At 43.7% G+C, this 25,159-nt stretch overlaps 1 protein-coding gene across 1 annotated transcript in view; it reads right to left on the bottom strand.

Moving 5' to 3' along the window:
* Window positions 1-4,705: 4,705 nt before the first annotated feature.
* LOC147115793 (transient receptor potential cation channel subfamily V member 6-like) overlaps window positions 4,706-25,159 on the bottom strand; it is a 36,820-nt gene continuing 16,366 nt past the window's right edge. The window contains exons 11-16 of the mRNA XM_085991977.1: window positions 25,021-25,097; window positions 17,235-17,400; window positions 13,596-13,662; window positions 11,920-12,188; window positions 4,952-5,061; window positions 4,706-4,859 (exon numbers count right to left, since the gene is read on the bottom strand). Of these exons, the coding sequence (XP_085848103.1) occupies window positions 4,715-4,859; window positions 4,952-5,061; window positions 11,920-12,188; window positions 13,596-13,662; window positions 17,235-17,400; window positions 25,021-25,097 (834 nt within the window). The 3' untranslated portion in view covers window positions 4,706-4,714. The remainder of the gene's footprint in view (window positions 4,860-4,951; window positions 5,062-11,919; window positions 12,189-13,595; window positions 13,663-17,234; window positions 17,401-25,020; window positions 25,098-25,159) is intronic.

Genomic DNA, 25,159 nt, shown 5'->3' with positions numbered 1-25,159 from the left:
GATTGCAAAAGTCCAAGTGAAAATGGAAGTGGACACCGGATCGGCGTTGACGGTCATGAATAAGCATGATTATAAAAAGTTATTCAAGCATATTCCCCTACGGGATACGGAACTAGTATTGAAGACATACACGGGGCACAAAGTATACCCCATCGGAAAGATAGAAGTCAAGGTGAGATACAAGGACAAAGAGCACCAAAGGATGGACCTGTATGTGTTGCCTGAGGGAGGTCCACCACTTCTGGGACGGGAGTGGATCAGGAAAATAAAGATAGACTGGCATTCACTAAACACCATGACGGTAGATTCCGGAAAGGAAGATGTCAAACCTGAACGGTTGTCCAGAATATTAGACGAAGCTAAAGAGGTATTCCAGCAAGGACTGGGAACACTGCGAGGAATTAAAGCAAAGGTTAAGATTGCAGAAAATGCAAGCCCAAAACTTTTCAAAGCCAGATCGGTACCTTACGCGATACGACCTGCTGTGGAGGCAGAACTGGAAGAACTTGAACGATCAGGGGTACTGTCAAAAGTGGACTGGAGTGAGTGGGCCACGCCCATTGTTCCCGTCATGAAGTCTTCACCAAGTGACAAGCCAGGGGGACCGGGGAAGGTCCGCATCTGCGGAGACTTCAAAATCACAGTGAATCCGGTGCTTCACACGGTACAATACCCGCTTCCGCGGATTGAAGATATCTTTGCTTCGTTGGCTGGAGGGAAACACTTCACCAAGATAGACCTGGCACAGGCATACTTACAAATGGAAGTCGAGGAACAGTCGCGTCAGTACCTCACCATCAACACACACAGAGGCTTGTATCGTTATAATAGACTGGTTTTTGGGGTAGCTTCGGCTCCAGCAATTTGGCAGAGGGCCATGGAGCAGGTATTACAAGGAATTCCAAGCACGCAGTGTTACTTAGACGATATCCTGATTACGGGAGAAGACGAGGAAGAACACCTCACAAATTTGAAACTGGTGCTCACTAGGTTGAAGGAATATGGCCTTTGAGTTAATCGCAAGAAATGTGAGTTCTTCCAAAAACGGATCTCGTACTGCGGTCATGTCATTGACCGAGAGGGGCTGCACAAGTCACCTGACAAGGTAGAAGCTGTCGTGAAGGCCCCCGCTCCGGAAAACGTATCACAGTTAAGATCATTCTTGGGGTTGATTAATTATTATCACAAGTTTCTGCCGAATCTATCCACGGTGCTGCATCCGCTGAATGCTCTGTTACGGAAAGAAGTACTGTAGTGGCGCTTCTTAGTTTCCAAACAGGCAGGCCACTGAGCTGTGGGGCCTTTAACAACGAGTAGACGCGTGTCGAAATAAAACGTTCCCAAACGTAGCTTTGTCTTTTAAACTGTTTACTATAACACTTAACAAACGGAATTACAAAGCAAACACGTATAAACGAACACGGTCAAAAACTGTACTGCTCCAAACCTCACAGCTTCTGCCTCTTTCACCACGTGCAGTTTAAACTGTGAAATGGCTGCACCCAATGTGTGGCTTAGGGACTGTTCCATTGTGGCAAGAATGAAGGGGGTGTCGGACTATACTACTGGAGCAAGAAAATAGGGGGTTTCTTAATACAATAAGTCGTTCAGGTAAATTAACTGTATTATGCCATTTAGCCACTATTTTAAAGTATTTTCTTAAGCTTTTATGGCTCTTACAAGTACCATGGAAGTGGAGTGAGGAATGTAAAAAGGCCTTTCGCAGAAGCAAGGCGTTGATTACCTCTGAAGAAGTGTTGGCGCATTTCAACCCAACGTTACCTCTTCGTCTAGCTTGTGATGCTTCCCCCTATGGAATTGGAGCAGTACTTTCACACATGTTACCAAATGGCTCGGAAAGGCCAGTGGCATTCGCGTCCCGATCATTGACCTCCGCGGAGCGAAATTATGCTCAAATAGATAGGGAGGCCCTCAGCCTTGTGTGGGGCGTAAAGAAATTCAATCATTACCTGCAGGGCAAGAAGTTCACATTACTGACAGACCACCAGCCGTTGGTGTCCATATTCAACCCTAACAAGGCCGTTTCCACCATGACAGCGCAAAGGTTACAGAGGTGGTCCGTGTTACTTGGGGCACACCAATATGACATCGAATACAAAAGGTCCAAACAGCATGGAAATGCTGATGGGTTATCGCGCTTGCCATTGCCGATAGTAGAAAAAGCGACTACAGTGGACCCGGTAGAGATGTTCCACTCATCCATAGTGGAATGTCTACCAGTAACAAATTCGATGATCGAAAACGAAACAAGAAATGACCCGACTCTCTCACGAGTCTATGATTTAACGGTGGAGGGATGGCCAGCACAGGGCGAACCAACGCTGCCAGCATTTTCGCAGAGAAAAGAACAGCTGTCAGTGTGTCGAGGAACCCTGATGTGTGGATCTAGAGTGGTGATTCCACCCAAACTTCAACAGAAGGTGTTAAAGGAGCTGCACGAGGGACATCTGGGTGGAGTGAAAATGAAGAACCTAGCAAGAGCGTTTGTGTGGTGGCCAGGCATTGATGGGGACATCGAAGAAATCACTAAGAGCTGTCTAGGATGCCAGAAGGTCCAAAACGCGCCACCACAGGCTCCTCTGCATCCATGGGAGTGGCCCTCATCTCCTTGGCAAAGGGTACACATCGACTTTGCTGGTCCATTTATGGACTCAATGTTTCTAATAGCGGTGGATGCACACTCCAAGTGGCCGGAGGTAATAAAGATGTCCACCACCACCACGGAAAAAACCATCACAGTGTTAAGGACCATGTTTGCTAGGAATGGGCTGCCGGAACAGATCTGTTCTGATAATGGACCGCAATTTGTGTCCGAAGAATTCAAGAAATTCTTAAAGAGCAATGGGGTTAAGAACTACACGTCAGCCCCATACCATCCCGCCTCCAATGGATTGGCTGAAAGGTTTGTCCAGACCTTCAAGAAGGCCATAAAGGCCATGGGTAATGAAGCCATTAACTTACAACATAAGGTGGATAGCTTCTTGTTGGCGTACAGGAATGCAACACATGCGGTCACAAATCAAACTCCCGCCATGATGTTTTTTAATAGACGACTAAGATGCTGGCTGGATTTGCTTAAACCAAACGTCAGAAGGGACGTAGAGAACCGGCAATTCCAGGGCATGAATGAAAGGCCAACTAGATCTTTTCAGATAGGTCAACAAGTTTTGGCCCAGGACTACCGTACCGAGAAATGGCAGCCTGGAACTATTGGAAAAAGGCTAGGGCCGTTGATGTATACGGTGGACATTGGGGACAGTATAATAAGGCGCCATGTTGACCAGATCATAGGGTCAGCCACAAATGGCCAATCTACTCCACCACCTTACACGGTTAATGTTGAGACAGAGATACCCAGAACACCTACCTCCGATCTGGTAATACTGGAATCAGATGAACCTGACACTGTCCTTCAAGCCGAATCGACCTTGCCAGAAGCACCTGCTACCCCGCCGGGAGTTACGACACCACCGAGGCGTTATCCGGACAGAGTCCGGAAACCTCCAGAGAGACTGAATCTGTGAACTGTCTTGCATAAAGCTGTATATATGTTATAATGTATGTTTAATGGGGAATCAGTATGTTGTAAGCTAAAAAGGGAGGATTGTAGTGTATGTACCCGTCTACCTTTAAGAGAACTATCGTATGTAACCGTCCACCTTTAAGAGAACTACTTTAGGTGTTGCACTACTTTGTTGGCTTCTGTATACTGTAATACCGACGGTGACCACACCGGTATATAAGTGCTGTGTCAGGAGTTATTGGGCAGATTCGCCCTGACCTTCGAATAGTAAAGTCCTGTTTTAAGTTACTCTTGGAGTCTGTGCATTAATTAACTAAACAACCCACAGACTTTACAATAATAATGTTATTGCTCTGCTGCACGGGTGTGAATGGATAACTGTTGGCTTATCAGTAACCCGTGAGTACACCAGCGGAGGTGAGAAACTTCTGATAATGCAGTCATCCTTAATCTTGTCTTTTTATGGTCAGCGATTCTCTGAACTTTCCTCTCTTGTTTTTTCTAAAGTCTAAATATGCAGTCCTATGACCTTTCTGCTACTTACAGCTACTTAAATCAAGAGTCTCACACTCCAACTCAATCTTTCACAGAACTTCATAACATCCTTCACTCTTTCCGTCTTCCAACAAATATCAGACTTTAAATCACTATTTCCTAGTTTAGCTCATCTCTTTTGCTCTTTTTGACCTAGGTTTCCCAATAAAAAGAAATTATTTAACATTACAATAAAAGGAGAATTCATCATAATTTTCCCTATAGCTATCTGGTCCTTTTCTCTGTAGGTTCCTGATACCCAATGCTACATTTGTCCATATGTTCATACCATTCTTGCTACATAAAATGAGTTAATGGTAAACAAAAGTAAAATGCCACTTCCGGCTTTGAGGTCTAACTGCACGAACCAAAAGTTTCAACATAAAGGTTTGCAGGAAGGTTGATATCCTCAGCAAACCAGACCTTACCCGCTGAGCTATAAAATTAAAAATGATGGCCCCACTAAGGTTATTCACAGATAAGGAGCTATGCAATATTTTTAGGGGAAATAACTGGATTTGAATTTTTTCAACCTCTATATTTATTGGAAATAACTAACATCAAAGATTTAGCAATTTAAATAAAGCACATAGTTCATTTCAGAAAGAAATGGGATTGGTTCACTATTCATCTTTCCTACAAAATAGTTGATTCATAAGAATCTTTCATGCTTATGATTTTTCCAAGATTTGTTCTAACCACCTCCCATCTTATATTTTGTGAATATCCCTGTGTGCTCATTCCGGCTCCTCCTTCTGTCTCAGGAAGAATCTCTTCAACCCTATATTAAAAATGCAGTTTAGATAAAGGAAACATATTTATGACTCAGAAGTTATGAATAAGAAAAATCTTGAAATGTAATATTCTGAATACCCAATGTACCACTTGTCATCATCAAAGCCCAGCAATCTTCCTTGAACTCCAGAGCGGATCTTCAGAAATGCTGGCACTCGTTGCTCTAGAAGCAGTATGCTGGCTGCAATCTGAAAAAGATAAGAACATAAGAAATAATAACAAGAGTAGGCCATTCGAGCTTGCTCCGCCATTCAATAAGATCATGGTTGATCTTCTACCTCAACTCCACCTTCCCGCACTATCCCCATATCCACTGATTCCCTTGGTATCCAAAAATCTATCGATCTCTGTCTTGAATATACTCAACAACTGAGCCTCCACAGTTCTCTGGGGTAGAGAATTCCAAAGATTCACCACCCTCTGAGTGAAGACATTTCTCCTCATCTCAGTTCTAAATGGTCAACCCCTTATTTTGAGACTGTGACCCCTGGTTCTAGACTCCCCAGCCAGGGGAAACATCCTCCCAGCATCTACCCTGTCAAGCCCTTTAAGAATTTTGTATGCTTCAATTAGATCACCTCTCATTATTCTAAACTCGAGGGGATACACACCTAATCTACTCAATCTCTCCTCACAGGACAATCCCCTCATCCCAGGAATCAGTCTAGTGAATCTTCGTTGCACTCCCTCTAAGGCAAGTATATCCTTCCTTAGGTAAAGAGACCAAAACTCTACACAGTACTCTAGGCGTGGTTTCAACAAGGACTTGTATAATTGTAGTAAGGCTTCTTTACTCTTATACTCCAAACCCTTTGTAATAATGGGCTGGATTTTACCAGCCCTGAGGAGGTGGGTTTGGAGGCGAGACTGCTGGGAAAGTCAAAAAGAATGGGAGCGGTTCCCGAACCCGCTCCCAACCTGCCTCCAACCAATCTTCCCAGGAGTCGGATTCTCGATTTACACAGGGACCTGATTCCTAGCGGTGGGAAGAGGATTATAGCCACTTAACTGTCTGTTAACAGGTAGTTAACAGGCAGTTAAGAGGCTTTATCCAATTTTTAGAATTCTGCTGCGGGCTTCCCAACATTGGGGAACCCCGTCAGCGTAAGTGAGGCATACTGTGGGTCTGTTGTACTGTTGGTGTACAGATGACAGCTGCAGAAGTGGTGTGAAGGATGCAATGGGACACTGGTGAGTATCAGAGATAAGGAAATGTTGGGAAAGTCATTTTTAATGTGTTTAGATTTTTCTGTAGGTGACAAGCTTTGAAGTGTTTGTGTGGCCTCACCTCAATCGGAGAAGTGACAGATCGCTTCTGTACCCTCACCTGCAGCTACCACCTATTTCATCCTAAGGAGAGAGTCATTGGAGAGCCTGGATGCAATGGCTCACCTTTGTAAAGGGAAATTAGGGATAGCATAGGATCCAAGGAGAGGACATATAAATTGGCCAGAAAAAGCTGTAAACCTGAGGATTGGGAGCAGTTTAGGATTCAACAAAGGAGGACAAAGGGATTAATTAAGAAAGGAAAAATAGAATATGAGAGTAAGCCTGCAGGGAACATAAAAACTGACTGTAAAAGCTTTTATAGGTATGTGAAGAGAAAAAGATTGGTGAAGTCAAGCGTAGGTCCCTTGCAGTAAGAATCAGGGGAATTTATAATGGGGAACAAAGAAATGGTAGACCAATTAAATACATATTTTGGTTCTGTCTTCACAAAGGAGGGCACAATAACCTCCCAGAGATGACGGGGAACATAAGGTCTGATGAAAGGGAGGAACTGAAAGAAATCAGTATTTGTAGGGAAATGGTGTTGGGGAAATTGATGGGATTGAAGGCCAATAAATCCTCAGGGCCTGATAATCTACATCCTAGGATACTTAAGGAAGTGGCCCTAGAAATAGTAGATGCATTACAGATCATCTTCCAACATTTGATAGAATCTGGAACAGTACCCATAGATTGGAGGGTAGCTAATGTTACCCCACTATTCAAAAAAGGTGGTAGAGAGAAAACGGGGAATTACAGACCAGTAAGCCTGACATCGGTAGTGGGGAAAATGCTAGAGTCCATTATAAAAGATGTAATAGTAGAGCACTTGGAAAACAGTGACAGGATCGGACAAAGTCAACATGGATTTACAAAAGGTAAATCGTGCTTGACTAATCTACTGGAATTTTTTGAGGATGTAACTAGTAAAATAGATAAGGGAGAACCAGTGGATGTGGTGTATTTGGACTTTCAATAAGGTCCCACATAAGAGATTAGCGTGTAAAGTTAAGGCGCATGGGATTGGGGGCAAGGTATTGACTTGGATAGAGAACTAGTTGGCAGGCAGAAAGCAAAGAGTTGGAATAAACGGATCTTTTTCCGAATGGCAGGCAGTGACTAGTGGGGACCGCAGGGATCGGTCCTTGGACCCCAGCTGTTCACAATATATATTAATGATCTAGACAAGGGAAGTAGATGTAATAACTCCAAATTTGCAGATGACACAAAGCTGGGTGGGCGTGTGTGCTGTGAGGAGGATGCCGAGAAACTCCAGTATGATTTGGACAGGTTGGGTGATTGGGCAGAAGCATGGCAGATGCAATATAACGTGGATAAATGTGAGGTTATCCACTTTGGTGGTAAAAACAGGAAGGCAGATTATTATCTGAATGGCAATAGATTGGGAAAAGGGGAAGTGCAACGAGACCTGGGTGTCCTTGTGCACCAGTCGCTAAAGGTAAGCATGCAGGTGCAGCAGGCGGTTAAGAAGGCAAATGGTATGTTGGCCTTCGTAGCGAGAGGGTTTGAGTACAGGAACAAGGATGTCTTGCTGCAGTTGTACAGGGCCTTGGTGAGACCACATCTTGAGTATTGTGTGCAGTTTTGGTCGCCTTATCTGAGGAAGGATGTTCTTGCCATGGAAGGAGTTCAGCGAAGATTCACCAGGCTGATACCTGGGATGGCAGGAATGACGTATGAGGAGAGATTGGGACGATTGGGCTTGTACTCGCTGGAGTTTAGAAGAATGAGGGGGGGATTTCATTGAAACTTATAAAATTCTGACAGGACTGGACAGACTAGATGCAGGAAGGATGTTCCCGATGGCCGGGGAGTCCAGAACCAGGGGTCACAGTCTAAGGATAAGGGGTAGGCCATTTAGGACAGAAATGAGGAGGAATTTCTTCAGCCAGAGAGTGGTGAACCTGTGGAATTCTGTACCAAAGAAGGCAGTAGAGGCCAATACATTAAATATATTCAAGAAGGAGTTGGATATATTTCTTAAGGCTAAAGGGATCAAGGGGTATATGGAGAAAGCAGGGACAGGGTCCTGAATTTGGATGATCAGCCATGATCGCACTGAATGGCGGAGCAGGCTCGAGGGGCCGAATGACCTACTCCTGCTCCTATCTTCTATGTTTCTATGTTTCTTCAGTGATTGTCAGTGTTTGACAGCACCTCAATGCTGTCAAACACTGTCAAATCATCTGTCAAAAATTTATGGTTCATGTGCCTTTAAGAAAACTGGCAGATGAAACGTCATCAACTGATGTCATCTGACATCGGCTTTCCCTTAATTGGCTAGCAAGCCCAGGGGGCGGGCCTAACAAGGCCAAAAATGGGAAAATAGCGTCTGTGCGTCGGACGTCGCTGGGGCAGGGCTAGAACGTGGAAGGCAGCAGTCCCACCTCCAACGTGTCTCGGTGAGTAAAATCCAGCCCAAAGGCCAACATACCATTTGCTTTCCTTATTGCTTTCTGTACTTTCATATTAACTTTCTGTGATTTGTGTACAAGAGCCTTCTGAATACCAACATTTCCCAGTCTCTCGCCATTTAATATTATTCTGCTTTTCTATTTTTCCTACCTAAGTGGATGACTTCACACTTCCCCACATTATATTCCATCTGCCATGTTCTTGCCCATTCACTTAACCTGTCTATATCCCTTTGTAGCCTCTTTGCTTCCCCCTCCCACCTAACTTTGTATCATCAGCAAACTTGAATACATTACACTTGGTCCCTTCATCTAAGTCATTAATATAGATTGTAAATAGCTGAGGCCCAAGTACTTATCCTTGCGGTATCCCACCAGTTACAGCCTGCCAACCTGAAAATAACCAATTTATTCCTACTCTTTGTTTTCTGTCCATTAACCAATCCTCAATCTATGCTATTACATTACCCCCAATCCCATAAGCCCTAATTTTGTGTAATAACCTCTTGTGTAGCACCTTATCAAATGCTTTTTGAAAATCCAAATACACTACATCCACTGGTTCCCCCTTATCTACCCTGCTAGTTACAACCTCAAAAAACTCTAACAGATTTGTTAAACACGACTTCCCTTTCAGAAATCCGCGTTCACTCTGCCGAATCATGTTATGATTTTCTAAGTGCCCTGTTACCATGCCATTGCTTATCTACTGTATCTTTTAATCTAGTTTCCCAATCTACCTTAGCCAACTCACCCCTTCATACCTACATAGTTTGCTTTGTTCATATCTAAACCCTAGTTTTGGATTTAACTAAATCACTCGCAAACTCAATATAAAATTCTATTAAATTATGATCATTCTCCCCAGAGGCTCCTTTACTACAAGGTTATTAATTAACCCTTTCTCATTGCACAATACTAGATCTAAAATAGTCTGTTCCCTAGTTGGTTCCTCAACATAGTGATCTAGAAAACTATCCTGGATACATTCCATGAACTCGTCCTCCATACTATTACTGCAAATTTGGTTTGCCCAGTCTATATGTAGATTAAAGTCCCCCATGATTACTGTATTACCCTTCTTACATGCACCTCTAATTTCCCGATTTATACCTGCCCGACACTACAACTGCTGTTAGGGGGCCTATAAAATACTCCCACCAGTGTTTTCTGCTCCTTGATGTTTCTTAGCTCCACCCAAACTAATCCTACATCTTGATTTTCTGAGCTAAGATCCTTTCTACTGTCTTTAATCACATTTTTTATTATCAGGACTACCTCCCCTCCTTTTCCATTTTGCCTATCTCTTCTAAAAGTCAAGTATCCTGGAATATTTAGTTCTTAACCTTGGTCACTCTAACCATGGACAGGATTTTCACTGGGTCGTGGAGGCGGGATTGGAGGCGTGCGGGGGGTTTAAAATCCCGAAATCAGGGGTCCCAAACTCATCCTGCCCCCAACCCGCCTCCATGCCAGTTTCAAAGGAGGCGGGTACCCGCCCCGCACTGGGACCCGCCTCCACGAGGCGGGAAGGGGATTAGTGCCAATTAACTGCCTGTTAACAGGTAGTTAACTGGCAGTTTTTAGCCTAATCCCTATTATTAATGTTGAAGTGTGGGATTCCCGATGGCTCCAAACCACGCCAAGTTAGAGGAGGCGAACCGTCGGGATGAAGGGCTTGGAGGGGTCAAGATGTCCGGTGTTCAGGTGAGTGATGGGTGCATGAGTGCAAAGATAAGTGCGTTTGGGGTGTGTAAAGTATTTAAAGGAGTTTTACATACCTTTACTTACCTTTACAGCCTTCCTTCCTTCAGGTCTCGGGAGTCCCTCATCTCATCGGCACAGAAAGCAGAATGGCTGCGAGCTGTCAAAAATTGCAGCATTCAGCTTTCTGTTCCGGGGAGATCTCTAAATCATCCTGAGAGGAAGGAATTAACTTAGAATACAGATTGTCAGTGTTTGACAGCTTCAAACAGCTGTGAAACACTGATATTTCATCTGTTAAAAGGTCTTGACAGATGAAATATCAATCTGTGATATCACCTGTTGCCGGGTGGCCCCTAATTGGCCTGCTGAGCCCGCTGGGTGGGCTCAACAAGGTCAATCAAGTCAAAGTCGCGTGGGTTGGCTAGAACTCGATGGACTACAACCCCGGAAGTTGTAGTCCCGCCTCCTACCCGACTTCTCAATGAAAATCCAGCCCCATGTCTCTGTAAGGCTAATAGATCAAACCCATTTAGTTCTATCTGTGCTATTAATTCAGCAATTTTGTTGCGAATGCTTCGTGCATTCAGATATAGTGCCTTTAGCTTTAACTTTTTTCTATTTTTCCCTGATGCCACCTTAATCTGTAATGCCCTCTTACCTTTGTTACACTCTCTGTCCCTTCCTGACCCACACTACTTATTTTTACCCAAATTGCTACTCTGCTGTACAGCCTTGACATTTCCCTTACTGTTTTTGAGTTCACCCTTTCCTGAATCCTCCCACCCCCTTCATTAGTTTAAATCCTTACCTACCGCCCTAGTTATTCGATTCACCAGGACACTGGTCCCAGCCCTGTTTAAGTGCAGCCCGTTTAAACGGAACAGCTCCCTCCTTCCCCAGTACTGGTGCCAGTGCCCCATGAAGTGGAACCCCTGCATTCCACACCACTCGTTGAGCCGCTCATTTAACCTTCAAATCTGTTTGTCCCTATGCCAATTTGTATGTGGCTTAGGTAACATTCCAGAGATTATTGCCTTTGAGGTTCTATTAATACCTATAGAAATACAGACAACACGTTTGGATTAATTTCCAGATCTACTGTTGGCAGTATTTTTGTGTGTGTGTATGTGTGTGTATACGCACGCATGGGAATCGGGTGGAGAATCAAAATTATTAGTAATAAACAAATAAGAAGATTGGACAATATACATAAAAACCTTGATTCTCCACCCAATTCCCATGCGTGCATGTACACAAATACTACCAACAGTAGACCTGGAAATTAATCCAAATGTGTTGTTTATATTTCTATAGGTATTAATAGGTACAGAGATTGAAACAATCTTCTGATTAACCTTGCTGAAAATATGAGTTAGGTTGATTACTAACTAGACTTTCTCCTACAAGTAAAAACTATTTTGATTTAATGCTTTACATTGCTATAGTAATTAATTAGTCTTGAAGTAAATTATTTCATCATATCATAGTGTATAGCTTCAAAAAACTAGTGCCAAAGGCAAACTGTTCCAAAGGGCAAGAGCGTTGTTAGGTCTCAGCGTGGATTACATTACCTCTCTTCTGTTTTATTTGATCTGCTGTAGTTCACAAACTACATTAAAAGAATGCAGAGTTTACCTGTACTTTCCATAGTTCCTCTGTTTCTGGTACAATTCTCCAGTATGTATCATCCATCATCGCAATCAGCAGATTTAACAGTAGGAGATAAACAAAGAGCATATACATGACATAGGCAATGTATATATTGGGGGGAGTTGGCTTGTTATAAGGAAGAGGGATATCCATCAATCCCATCATTAGCTCAAATGTGGTGCGTAATGTCATTGAAAAATCGCTAAAATATGGATAATCTGCCAAATCCACAGTCTGAAATAAAACGTAGAATGCTGCAGGAAAGAAATAAAACACAGTCATTCAAGGAAATGTCGAGCTTTCAATTATAACTTCTACAAACACTGAAGCATCCTGAATGTTTTTTTTTAAGAGTAATTTATCAATTGGCAGAAAGGTCTACCTAGGATCAACATAAATTAAAATGACTAAATCAGGTGCAAACTTTTGGCACTTCCATGCTATACATTGCATTAGAAACAATGCTGAGGCCAGCAGACTTTGTTACTAATCTATACATTACAAGAAAGGGGGACCAGAATTTGAAATATGTCCCAGCAAAACATTGTTATATTTGGACCTAAAGTCAAATTACTGATAATAATAACTAACATCAAATCACATATATTTTAACATTTTCAGCAGGATAGGGCAAAGGGATTCTAGAATATGTTCAGTGGGATCATAAAAATTAAACAGCTGAGAATGGCTTGTTAACCAAACAGAATATATGAACTCTACTATTTTAATATAGTGGAGCTGATGTGCTACAAAGCATTCCTCTCACCTGACACTCTGGCACTCACACCAATACAATGGGCATACATAGATCATGCACATGAAGTCCTGCAACTAAAATTATATTTAAAAACAATTTTTTTAAAACTACATAAGATTAATGTAGGGATGAGCACACATCTGTCCTACTCTAAAGTTCCTCTTCAAATCCAGCAACAGTTCAGCTTAAAAACCAGACCAAAACTGTGAGGGTGCCGGTCAGTTCCTTCAGTAACTCCTAGATGGCACCTTCACTTGTTTGTTTCCCTTTGTTAATTGTTACTTGTTTCTCCTGTTTATTACTTAACTGCCTTTCATTTGGTTTATTGGTTTCACCTGTTTTTGCTTGTATTTAAGTTCTGTGGTTTCTTCCCTCTGGGCTCAGTCCTGACAAGGGAGTCAGTCTTGACTAGGTGCTCTGTCTTGGACAAGCCAGTTGCCCTGTGGTAACTTGTCTTGAGCTCAGTTTGGACAAGCCGGTTGCCTCATGGTAGCTTGTCTTGAGTTCCTATCTTGACAAGCCGGTTGCCCTGGGGTAGCTTGTCTTGAGCTCAGTCTTGACAAGCCTGTTGCCTCACGGTAGCTTGTCTTGAGTTCCTATCTTGACTAGCCATTTGCCTATGTGGTAGCTTGTCTTGAGCTCTTATGTTTTGTAACTGTTTACCTGTGTGATTCTAGTAAAGTACTGTTATTTAAGACTGCATATCTGCTTCTCGCCTCGTCTGTCTACACTTGGGTCCAGAACCAGCCTCGCCTTGATAGCACAGCCCCGTGTCTACACGGCCCCGTGTCTACACGGCCCCGTGACAGCAACCCTGACAAAAACATTGAGCTTTTCAAGCCACCAATCTATTTTTAATTAGAAAGTAATTAAAATTGGCTATTTATTCAGATGAAGCACATACCAAAGGTAAATCCAATGATGCAGATAAATACCAGACAGCACCAATGCATAAAATCTCCAAATATTAGCTGTGAGGAAATGAAAATCCACAAATGTGATGCTCAGGTACAATTATACAATTTTACATAAATTATTTTACTGTGTTTCTCTCAGTATACATGCTGACTGAGTGCCCCAAGCTCATTAATGATAAAGAATGTAAAAATAAAGGATAAATATGTAAATGAAATTTCCCCCCCCAAAAAAATTATGCATATTTATCTAAAACTCATTAATAAATAGTGTCCTATATTTTATCTTGATTATTTTATTTTACAATAAAGTATCACATTCAAAATTAAAAGTTTAAGTCCAGGTCCCAACAGGAACCAATGCCCATTTACCCAGTGGAAAGGATTACCTCCAGAAATTAAACTCTAAGGCCTAGAAATTTGTCTCGGACAGTGGCGCAAAGCGGGCGGTATTGGATTGTTCACCCGTTATACACGGCGCCTGGTATTCAGTTCCATTGTGGAACTAAATATCTGCTGCTGCCTATAATGGGCATCTGATCCGATATCGCCCATTTTGTGCCACCGCCCGAGACAAATTTCTAGACCTAATTATATCCTCCAATTCAGACTTTCCTTCTGTCTTGTGTTTTCCAAACAACTCGTCAATAGAAATTTTGTGAACTAAACCATAGTTAGATCGATATATAACAGGTGATAAACATAATTTATTTTCCTCTTTAACTTAAAGTGAATTTAAAATGAGGAGTTCCACTGGGAATAAAAATGCAGTTGTTTAGTTTGATTGGGGTTTAATAGGCTAGATTTTCAATTTGCCCCATGGCATAAAACTGGTGTTGTGATTGGCCGCCCATTGTGCATGTGTTTGATTATAACTTCCATTGATTTCAATGCCAATTTTATGCCCGGGACACGAGTTGAAAATTTACCACTATATGTCCAAAGAAAGGGATGGATGATTGTTACTCTGACAGTTTCTGCCATAATCTGGGAGGTATAATAAGCAAATGAATTGAACTTATAAAAATCAAGTGCATCAATGCAATGCCCTGAATGGGACTCTTAGATTTCACTACATATCCTCAGAAACATATTATGCAACAATAAATATGTTAATTGTAGTTTTTTGATACTTTCTCGTGGAGAAAAATAGCATGTGATCTCTGCTCAAATTTGTGAGAATTCAAAAACTCTTCCTTCTAACATTTAGTGGACTTAATTTTACTGTTGGTGATAAAGAGAAGCATTGCTCTACCTCCAGAGATTTTAGTTTCAACTTGGTGGAAGTGTCTCTACCACCATGTTTCTGATTCACCCCATTCCTCCTCCTGCCACCAAAGAACCAGTGGTCAAGTATGATTGCCAGGGCTTAGAAAACAGAGCAAACAGTAGAAATAATGACCTATCTGGACATTTATCTTTATCTTTCATTAGAGGCTAGCCCTATGCTTATTGCAGCATTCTTATCATTTTAGGCTCCCTGTCACATCATGCATAATGTGACTTCTGTCCTCAGCAGAACTCGGCTCCAAATGAGTTTTTTATTTGCTGTCATTTTTGTCAAATAAAACAAAATTAATTAATTTTGAAAATGGTGTGTACTTCCTACTTAGTTGAACATCTTGGTTATTTCAACTGGTCTGTGGCAGCTGAGAAGAATTGCTAACACAATACCTAAAGTTCAATATTACCTCATTCAATTTTGTAGTGGCAATTTTTTTGGGGCGGTGATTGCTAAAAGTCAGGTGGAAATTTTTTTTTTTTTTAAAGCTAGTGGTGTAAAAAACTTAACCATTTGTGTCAGCCTGGCTGTTAGTAGTATTACTCTTGCAAGAGTTAGAAGGTTATGGGTTCAAGCCTGACTATGGAATCAGTTACTGAGGACATGTGGCATTGTCAAATGTGCTGACTTTCAGATAAGACATTAAACTAAGGCATTGCTTATCTCCTCAGGGAGATGTAATAGATCCCATGGCATTATCAGAAGAAGAGCATCAAGTTCTCACAGTAAACTGACCAATATTGCTCCCTTGACTAACATTACCAAAATATAGATCATCCAGTCATTAATTTTCTGTTTATGGGTACCTGTGTGCAAATCAGCTGCTAAATTTGCCTACATAACAGTGACAGCACTTTGGAAGTAATTTTTTGGTTGTAAAGTGCTTTTGGACACCCTGCTTATGTGATAAGGCACTTTATAAATGCAAGTTCTTTCTTTCTTTCTTCATACATACTACCCACTGGTGGAAATACCAAAGAAGATTGCAGATTGGGTCAGAATTTACTGTAGCAGGTGAAGAAGGAGCAGCGCTCCGAAAGCTTGTGATTTCAAATAAAGCTGTTGGACTATAACCTGGTGTTGTGTGACTTTTTACATTCATACACCCATCTTTAGTTAGACTTGCTCTTGCCCAATAGATTTCCATGAGCTTTTTTACGGGAAGTTGTTGAAAGTGGGAGATCGAAACAGCGCGGTGCCCTCTACAGGGCGTCTGGAACCTGTGTGAACAGTGTAAGCAACTGTGTGTCTCCTTAACCAATCAGATTGAAGATTGTTAATAAACAGCGCAGAGTCTGAACCAGAAAGTGTAAGTTAGAACAGCAAATTCAATGTCAAATCAGGCACAGAAAGTGAAATAAAGAGGGAAAAATTATTGGATTAAGAGAGAGAGAAAAGAGATAGAGAGAAAAAGTAAAAACTCCTACAACTAAAATCTGAAAGAATGAGACCCCACATTTGTAATAGTTAATTTTCAGTGCCAGAGAGGTTGTTTGGCAGTAATTAAGACTTACTACACTGTTAAAAAGGATATTTGGACTGAAATGGACAAACCCTAACTTTCTGTGGCAAGTTTAGTTCATATCCACCACGTAAGTACAAGAACTTCACGCCGTTCAATGCATGTCAATGGTGAGTCAGACAGTGAGATGCCATTTTCGGGAAGCTAACGGTGTAACGGCACATCTTGGACAGCAACTTCCGGATTTTCGTGTTTAACTACACATCTGCCCTTGCCTGAAGTTGCTGTGTGATTAGCATATAAATAACGGTGAGGGCCATTAGTCTCACCATTATTTTGACAGTGAATTCTGGCCCATTATGTTCTAAGTCCTAAATAACAACAGAAAATGCTGGAAAAACTCAGCAGGCCAGGCAACATCCGTGGAGAGAAAATAGTGTCAAGGTTTTGGGTCAAACCCTTTGTCAAGACTGGAAAAGCACAGGAAATGAAATAGATTAAAAGGCCAGGCTGGGAGAGAACAAAAGAGAAGTGAAGAGACATTAAGAGGTATTCAAAACGAGACGAGATGGTGATAGGACTAGTGGAGACAAAAGACGGCTCTAGATTAGGTGTGAAATGCGCTGGCAGAATGGGAGACAGCTGCCATGTGGGAGAGAAAAAAAAAGGGGGGAAGGGCCAAAACAAAGGTGTGGATAAAAAATAAGTAAAAATGTAATGGGGGCCGAGGTTATGATTTTCAGTGCCAGAGAGGTTGTTTGACAGTAATTAAGACTTACTACACTGTTAAAAAGGATACTTGGACTGAAATGGAGAAGCTCTAACTTTCTGTGGCAAGTTCTAAGTCCTGTCAGTCTTATAAATTACCTCAGTCTGTTTTCCTACCTTTTGTATCAAAATAGAAAATTTCCCGAATGTTTTAAAACCTCTGGCAAAATAGATTGTGTTGCACCATCCAATGATCAGAGCAAAGGAGATCGGAACTGCTTCTCCAACATCAGCATGGATTCTCATAATAACTGCCACAGCAATCAAAAGGGAGTAACAGACCCTGGAACAATAGGAAAATGCATCATGATCTAGAAAAAGTCAAACATGTATGAGTAATTTAACTATTTAATGCAGATGTATATTTTACACAATATGTTAATAGACTTGACACATACACTTCCAGTAAGTATAACATTTAAGCGCTGGAGCAATAGGAAAATGCATCATAAAAAGTTAGATATCTTTTTAACATGGACTCAAACTCTCACTCAAAGTTCTCTTCTTTCACTCTATGCAGGAGAAGACAGTGCAGAACAGGAGAGAAAGAGAGAGAACCAGAGGTGGCCCTCCAATATATACAAATTTGACGCTAGCAGAGGAGGAGGCTCTTGAAATAAGTGAAGTGGCAGAGCTGCTGTCGGTGGGAGATGGAGAGAGGAGGACCTCCCAGCAACCTGGTGACAGAATTAAGTATCCCACATGGCATACAACAGTCACTCATGGTGACTGATGCCAGCAGCCAGTGAAATATCATCATGTGCATGTTAATGTTACACATTCTTATCATAAGAGGTCTAATTCATGTCTTTACTCTCCCACAGGTCCATCAAGTGCCCCTCCCACTGTTCAGCCAGGGAGGAAGATGACTCCTCAGAAGAAGTTCCATTCTCTGAGGGTGCACCTTCACCAGTCCCTTGCGCACCCAGGTGCTGTCCAGCTCCTTACTAGCAGGGAAGTGCGGGTGGCCCATGAGCAGGACAATGGTGAGAGGAGACATGGAAATGTGGGCTCTGCTGAAAGCACTCTCACTTCTCCCCCGTTGCCACCCCCTCAGTCAGAGCCCCACATACTGCCTTGGTGGGCAATGGCCGAGTCTGCCCCTGCACAGTTGTAGGAGGAGCAGTCTTTGGCAATGCCCTTACAGGCTCCAAAACCCAGAGGACGTCCGTCAAAAGTGTCAAAGCAGCCGTAGCAGGGAAGTGAGCAGCCTGCCTCTACCTCTGGTGAAGCCACAGGGGTTGCACCTCGTAGAAGCACACGGAAAAGTAAAAAGACACAATCCTAGATACAGAAGGGTATGCACATGGGTGTTTGCCAAAACATTAGTGTTAAGATTCAGTTTTATTTATGATGCACATAAATTTATTTCTTTGCACTACTTTCCTATCTTGTCCATTTTTGCCTGCTACCTTGTCACTTGGAGTGATCTTGTCACTTGGAGTGAATGGTGAGACATTACTTAACCGCGAGCAATGGGGGTTTGGTTGACAGGAATCGTTCGGTCATGTTAGGACTGCTTTTTGGTGTTGGGGGGGGGGAGGGGCAGTTGGTACAGCATCTGGGAGACAGATGGGTGCACTGGTGCAAGTTAAGTAAATCGGGCCATTATGAGGCCATCCCGGGCCTCCCGGGCAGCAATATGCGCCGCTGATGGTGCTATTTCCACTTCAGGGTTCCTCCACCTCCGCCTCCTCCTCATGTTCCACCTGTTCCTCCTCCTCTCCCTTCAAAGAGGCTGTGCGCTCTGCTCCATGCTCCTCCTGCAGCTCCAATCCTTGCTGCTGCACTCTGTTGTGCAGCACACAGTGTACAACGATGTTTCTGGAGACCCTGGCTGGTTTGGACAGCAGGTCTTCTTCCAGCAAGCTACAAATGTCTGGCACGACCTGGCGCGATAGCCTGAGCCTCCTGAGGCACTGCTGTTCAGTCATGTCCAGGAAGCTCATCCTCTGCCTGTATACCCTGTGTTGGGGGTATCGCCTCTGGCATGGTGCAGCCCTGTGCTTATCTCCTCTCTCCTGTGGAGCATCAGGTCGGTGAGGAGAAGGCTGCTGGTGTTGTCGCTGCTGCTGCTGGTGTGGCTGGTGTTGTTGGTGCTGGGGCTCATCTTGGTCTGAATCTGAGGTCCAAGGTGAGACAGCGTAAGTGGCACCCATGCTGATCTGATAGATGGCAGGTAAAGTGGAGACCAGAGGCACAATCCTCCAATGTAGTGAGTGACTTGCAATGTGGTGAGAGTGGCTTCCGAGATTGCAGAAATCACCTGGAAACTCTTGAAAGCAAAACCTCTGCACAAAATGGTGTCAGCAAGAGCCTTTCGCTTAGGCAAGGAAGCAGGTGTAAGCTGTAAGGGATCAAGGGATATGGGGAGAAGGCAGGGACAGGGTACTGAATTTGGATGATCAGCCATGATCTCATTAAATGGCGGAACAGGCTCGAGGGGCTGAATGGCCTACTCCTGTTCCTATCTTCTATGTTTCTATGTTTGTATTTATGTGATTTTTCCAGCTGTCCTCAATGAAGTCGCACAATGGCCGCTGAGCTCCCGCCTCCCCTTCACAGTCGAGCTTCCCGAGTTCCTTGAATCCTGTGCGCAACCAGTTAAAGTTGAAACCTCACGTTGAAAAGGCTGTTAAGGGTCTCTAAACAAGCAGTAAACTACCTCAATGAGGTCGCCTGCCTCTCCCAAGCGGGTCCATGACGCACTTCGAATCGCGCCCCAGTTAAATGCGGAAGTCAGTGGGCTAACAACGGGTTCCCGACGCGCTGTCAATTTCAGCACTTTTAACTGCCGACCCACTCGCAAACCCACATGCTCTGCAATGTGAAAATTCCGGCCCTAAATACTGAGCTTTGTGAGACATTACTCAACAGCTCCCCCTAGCCTGACAACATGCCTCACATTGGTACTTTCTGGCTGGGAATTTGGCCTACAATGCACGCTCAATGATACAGAGCTGAGGCTCACAGAAAATTAGGCCTCGGGACTCATCTACATAATACTGCGAGCTGCAGACACCAATCGTGCAGCCTGATGCAGCTAGCCGATCGGGGCCCACTCAAAATCATTTGGCTTGGACAGTGATCCAGCCTACAGCAAGAGGAAGGCCTGGCAGTGGCCCACCGTATTCCTGTGGGAAGCAGAGGCGGCAGCGGAGCGGCTATAAAAGCGACCCCGAGGACCAGGTAGGCCCCAGAGCGGAGTCGGACCTGTGTGGGAAGCAGAGGCAGCGGCGGAGCGGCTATAAAAGTGACCCCGAGGACCAGGTAGGCTTACCAATCTCCAATTTCAGAGCTCCGAGAGCGGGAGAGAGGTAAAAAGTAGTTGAAGTGTGACGTCATCAGAAAGCAGGTAAGTGATTGGTTGGTGAGTATTTTCTCTCTTTCTCTTTTTTTACAAGCTTAAATTCTGCGGTTTATATTTTCTAGGATCTCTGTGGTGTAGTGGGGGACAGTTGGCAAATAAGCGCCCTAGAGTAGGTCTTTAATTGGTGGTATTGATTTAATTAAATTAATTAAAGGGTAAGTCATGTCAGGACAGCCCAGCCCCATGTTATGCTCCTCTTGCTCTATGTGGGAATTCAGGGTCACTGCCCCTGACGACCATGTGTGCCAGAAATGCATCCAGCTGCAGCTACTAGCGGACCATATTGAGGCGCTGGAGCTGCGGATGGATGAGTTTTGGAGCATTCGCGATGCTGAGAGGGTCGTGGATTACACGTTTAGTGAGTTGGTCACACCGCAGGTTAGGGCTGCACAGGCAGAAGGGAAATGGGTGACCATCAGGCAGAGCAGTAGAGGCAGGCAGGTAGTGCAGGGGACCCCTGTGGCCATCCCCCTTTCAAACAGGTATACCGATATGGATACTGTTGAGGGGGATGACTTACCAGGGGAAGGCAGCAGCAGCCAACTTCCTGGCACCAGGGGTGCTTCTGCTGCTCAGGAAGGGAGGAAAAAGAGTGGGAGAGCAATAGTGGTAGGGGATTCTATCGTAAGGGGAACAGATAGGTGTTTCTGTGGCCATAGACGTGACTCCAGGATGGTTTGTTGCCTCCCTGGTGCCAGGGTCAAGGATGTCACTGAACGGCTGCAGGGCATTCTGAAGGGGGAGGGTGAACAGTCAGAGGTCATGGTTCACATTGGGACCAATGACATGGGTAGGAAGAGCGATGAGGTCCTGCAGCAAGAATTTAGGGAGCTAGGTAGCAGATTAAAGAGCAGGACCTCAAAGGTTGTAATCTCTGGATTGCTCCCGGTGCCACGTGCTAGTGAGTATAGGAATAGGAGGATAGAGCAGATGAATGCGTGGCTAAAGAATTGGTGCAGGAGGGAGGGCTTTAGTTTCCTGGATCACTGGGCCTGCTTCTGGGGAAGGTGGGACTTGTACAAGTCGGACGGGTTGCACCTGAACCAGAGCGGGACAAATATCCTTGCGCGGAGGTTTGCTAGCACTGTTCGGGGGGGTTTAAACTAAAATGGCAGGGGGTTGGGAACCTGAGCAGGGAGACAGAGGAAAGGGAAACAGGGATAAAAGCAAAAGATAGGAACGAGAAAAACAAAAGTGGCAGTCAGAGAAATCAACGGTTTAAATCAAACGTGGCCACAGTAAATAATAATGCTAATAGGTCTAAGAGCATTAAAAAAACAAGCCTGAAGGCTTTGTGTCTTAATGCGAGGAGCATTTGTAATAAGGTGGACGAATTGGCTGTGCAAACAGAGGTAAACGAATATGATTTGGTTGGGATTACGGAAACGTGGCTCAAGGATGGCCAAGACTGGGAACTCAACATCCAGGGGTATTCGATATTCAGGAAAGATAGGCAAAAAGGAAAGGGAGGTGGGGTAGCATTACTGGTTAAAGAAGGGATTAAAACAATTGTAATGAAGGATATTAGCTCTGATGATGTGGAATCTGTATGGGTAGAATTGCGAAATACTAAGGGGAAAAAAACATTAGTGGGAGTGGTATATAGACCTCCAAACAGTAAGGCGGAGGTTGGGGATGGCATTAAAAGGGAAATTAAAGAAGCGTGCAATAAGGGCACAGCAGTCATCATGGGTGACTTTAATCTACATATAGATTGGGCCAACCAAATTAGTAACAATACTGTGGAGGAGGAATTCCTGGAGTGTTTACGGGATGGTTTCCTGGACCAATATGTCGAGGAACCAACCAGAGATCAAGCCATCTTAGACTGGGTATTATGTAACGAGAAAGGATTAATTAGCAATCTTGTTGTACGAGGCCCCTTGGGTCGGAGCGATCATAATATGATCGAATTCTTCATTAAGATGGAGAATGAAGTAGTTGACTCAGAGACTAGGGTCCTCAATTTAAATAAAGGAAACTACGATGGTCTGAGGAGCGAGTTGGGTAGGATTGATTGGGGAATGGCACTCAAAGGGTTGACGGTGGATAGGCAATGGCAAACATTCAAAGACCGAATGGATGAGCTACAGAATTTGTTCATCCCAGTTTGGCATAAAAATAAAACAAAAAAGGTGACTCAACCGTGGCTAACAAGGGAAATTAGGGATAGCATAAGATCCAAAGAGAGGACATATAAATTGGCCAGAAAAAGCAATAATCCTGAGGATTGGGAGCAGTTTAGGATTCAACAAAGGAGGACAAAGGGATTAATTAAGAAAGGGAAAATAGAATATGAGAGTAAGCTAGCACGGAACATAAAAACTGACTGTAAAAGCTTTTATAGATATGTGAAGAGAAAAAGATTGGTGAAGTCAAGCGTAGGCCCCTTGCAGTCAGAATCAGGGGAATTTATAATGGGAAACAGAGAAATGGCAGACAAACTAAATTCATACTTTGGTTCTGTCTTCACAAAGGAGGACACAAATAACCTCCCAGAGATGCCGGGGAACATAGGGCCTGATGAAAGGGTGGAACTGAAAGAAATCAGTATCGGTAGGGAAATGGTGTTGGGAAAATTGATGGGACTGAAGGCCGATAAATCCCCAGGGCCTGATAATCTACATCCCAGGGTACTTAAGGAAGTGGCCCTAGAAATAGTAGATGCATTGCTGGTCATTTTCCAGAACTCGATAGACTCTGGAACAGTACCCATGGATTGGAGGGTAGCTAATGTTACCCCACTGTTCAAAAAAGGTGGTAGAGAAAAAGCGGGGAATTATAGACCGGTAAGCCTGACATCGGTAGTGGGGAAAATGCTAGAGTCTATTATAAAAGATGTAATAGCAGAGCACTTGGAAAGCAGTGACAGGATCGGACAAAGTCAACATGGATTTACAAAAGGTAAGTCATGCTTGACTAATCTACTGGAATTTTTTGAGGATGTAACTGGTAAAATAGATAAGGGAGAACCAGTGGATGTGTTGTATTTGGACTTTCAGAAGGCTTTCGATAAGGTCCCACATAAGAGATTAGCGTGCAAAATTAAGGCACATGGGATTGGGGGCAAGGTATTGACTTGGATAGAGAACTGGTTGGCGGACAGAAAGCAAAGAGTTGGAATAAACGGCTCTTTTTCCGAGTGGCAGGCAGTGACTAGTGGGGTACCGCAAGGATCGGTCCTAGGACCCCAGCTGTTCACAATATATATTAATGATCTGGACGAGGGAATTGGATGTAATATCTCCAAATTTGCAGATGACACAAAGCTGGGTGGGAGGGTAAGCTGTGAGGAGGATGTCGTGAAACTCCAGTACGATTTGGACAGGTTGGGTGATTGGGCAGAAACATGGCAAATGCACTATAACGTGGATAAATGTGAGGTTATCCACTTTGGTGGCAAAAACAGGAAGGCAGATTATTATTTGAATGGCAATAGATTGGGAGAAGGGGAAGTGCAAAGAGACCTGGGTGTTCTTGTGCACCAGTCGCTGAAGATGAGCATGCAGGTGCAGCAGGCAGTTAAGAAGGCAAATGGTATGTTGGCCTTCGTAGCAAGAGGGTTCAAGTACAGGAACAAGGATGTCTTGCTACAGTTGTGCAAGGCCTTGGTGAGACCACACCTTGAGTATTGTGTGCAGTTTTGGTCGCCTTACCTGAGGAAGGACGTTCTTGCCATGGAGGGAGTGCAGCGAAGATTCACCAGGCTGATACCTGGGATGGCAGGAATGACGTATGAGGAGAGATTGTGTCGATTGGGCTTATACTCACTGGAGTTTAGAAGATTGAGAGGGGATCTCATCGAAACCTATAAAATTCTGTCAGGCCTGGACAGACTAGATGCAGGAAGGATGTTCCTGATGGCCAGGGAGTCCAGAACCAGGGGTCATAGTCTAAGGATAAGGGGTAAGCCATTTAGGACTGAATTGAGGAGGAATTTCTTCACCCAGAGAGTGGTGAACCTGTGGAATTCTCTGCCACAGAGGGCGGTGGAGGCCAGTTCATTAAATATATTCAAGAAAGAGTTGGATATATTTCTTAAGGCTAAAGGGATCAAGGGATATGGGGAGAAGGCAGGGACAGGGTACTGAATTTGGATGATCAGCCATGATCTCATTGAATGGCGGAGCAGGCTCAAAGGGCCGAATGGCCTACTCCTGCTCCTATCTTCTATGTTTCTATGGAGCCAGGAGAAGCACTCCTGCTGCTCCTGACACCTCATTAAGGTAAGTTAAAAAATGAAAACTTAACCTGTTCTTTGGTGAACTCCAGCAGTCTCTTTAAGGACCGCTGTTTAGGCAGATGTAGACGTGGAAAAGCTGAGCGGAGCCTAGTTTTTGCCGAATTTGGTATCAGAGTCCTAAGATAGGCTTTAAGCCCCTGATTCGCATACTCAAGGTGCCTAACACATGTTTTACGCAGGCAGCCTGGGCAGTGGGAAGCCAGGACAATCACCAATTGTTACTTTTTGACGATACGTTCCAGTAGATCCCCACAAACAGGAAGGGTGAAAAAAAATGATTATGCTCTTACATTAGTAATGGAAAAGGTCCTGCAATTGATGTATTCCCAAAGTAATTTTTTGGACCAATCTTGTATAAATACAGGATCTGAAACAAAGGTAATATTTACATTATGAACATGTTTTTGTAACTACTGAAGAGAATGCACA

This window comes from Somniosus microcephalus, chromosome 6 (genome assembly GCF_052327205.1).
Source record: "Somniosus microcephalus isolate GS21.2 chromosome 6, FLI_Smic_1.0, whole genome shotgun sequence".
In the NCBI taxonomy this organism is placed as follows: Eukaryota; Metazoa; Chordata; class Chondrichthyes; order Squaliformes; family Somniosidae; genus Somniosus; species Somniosus microcephalus.
This window is presented reverse-complemented; position numbering and strand designations above follow the sequence as displayed.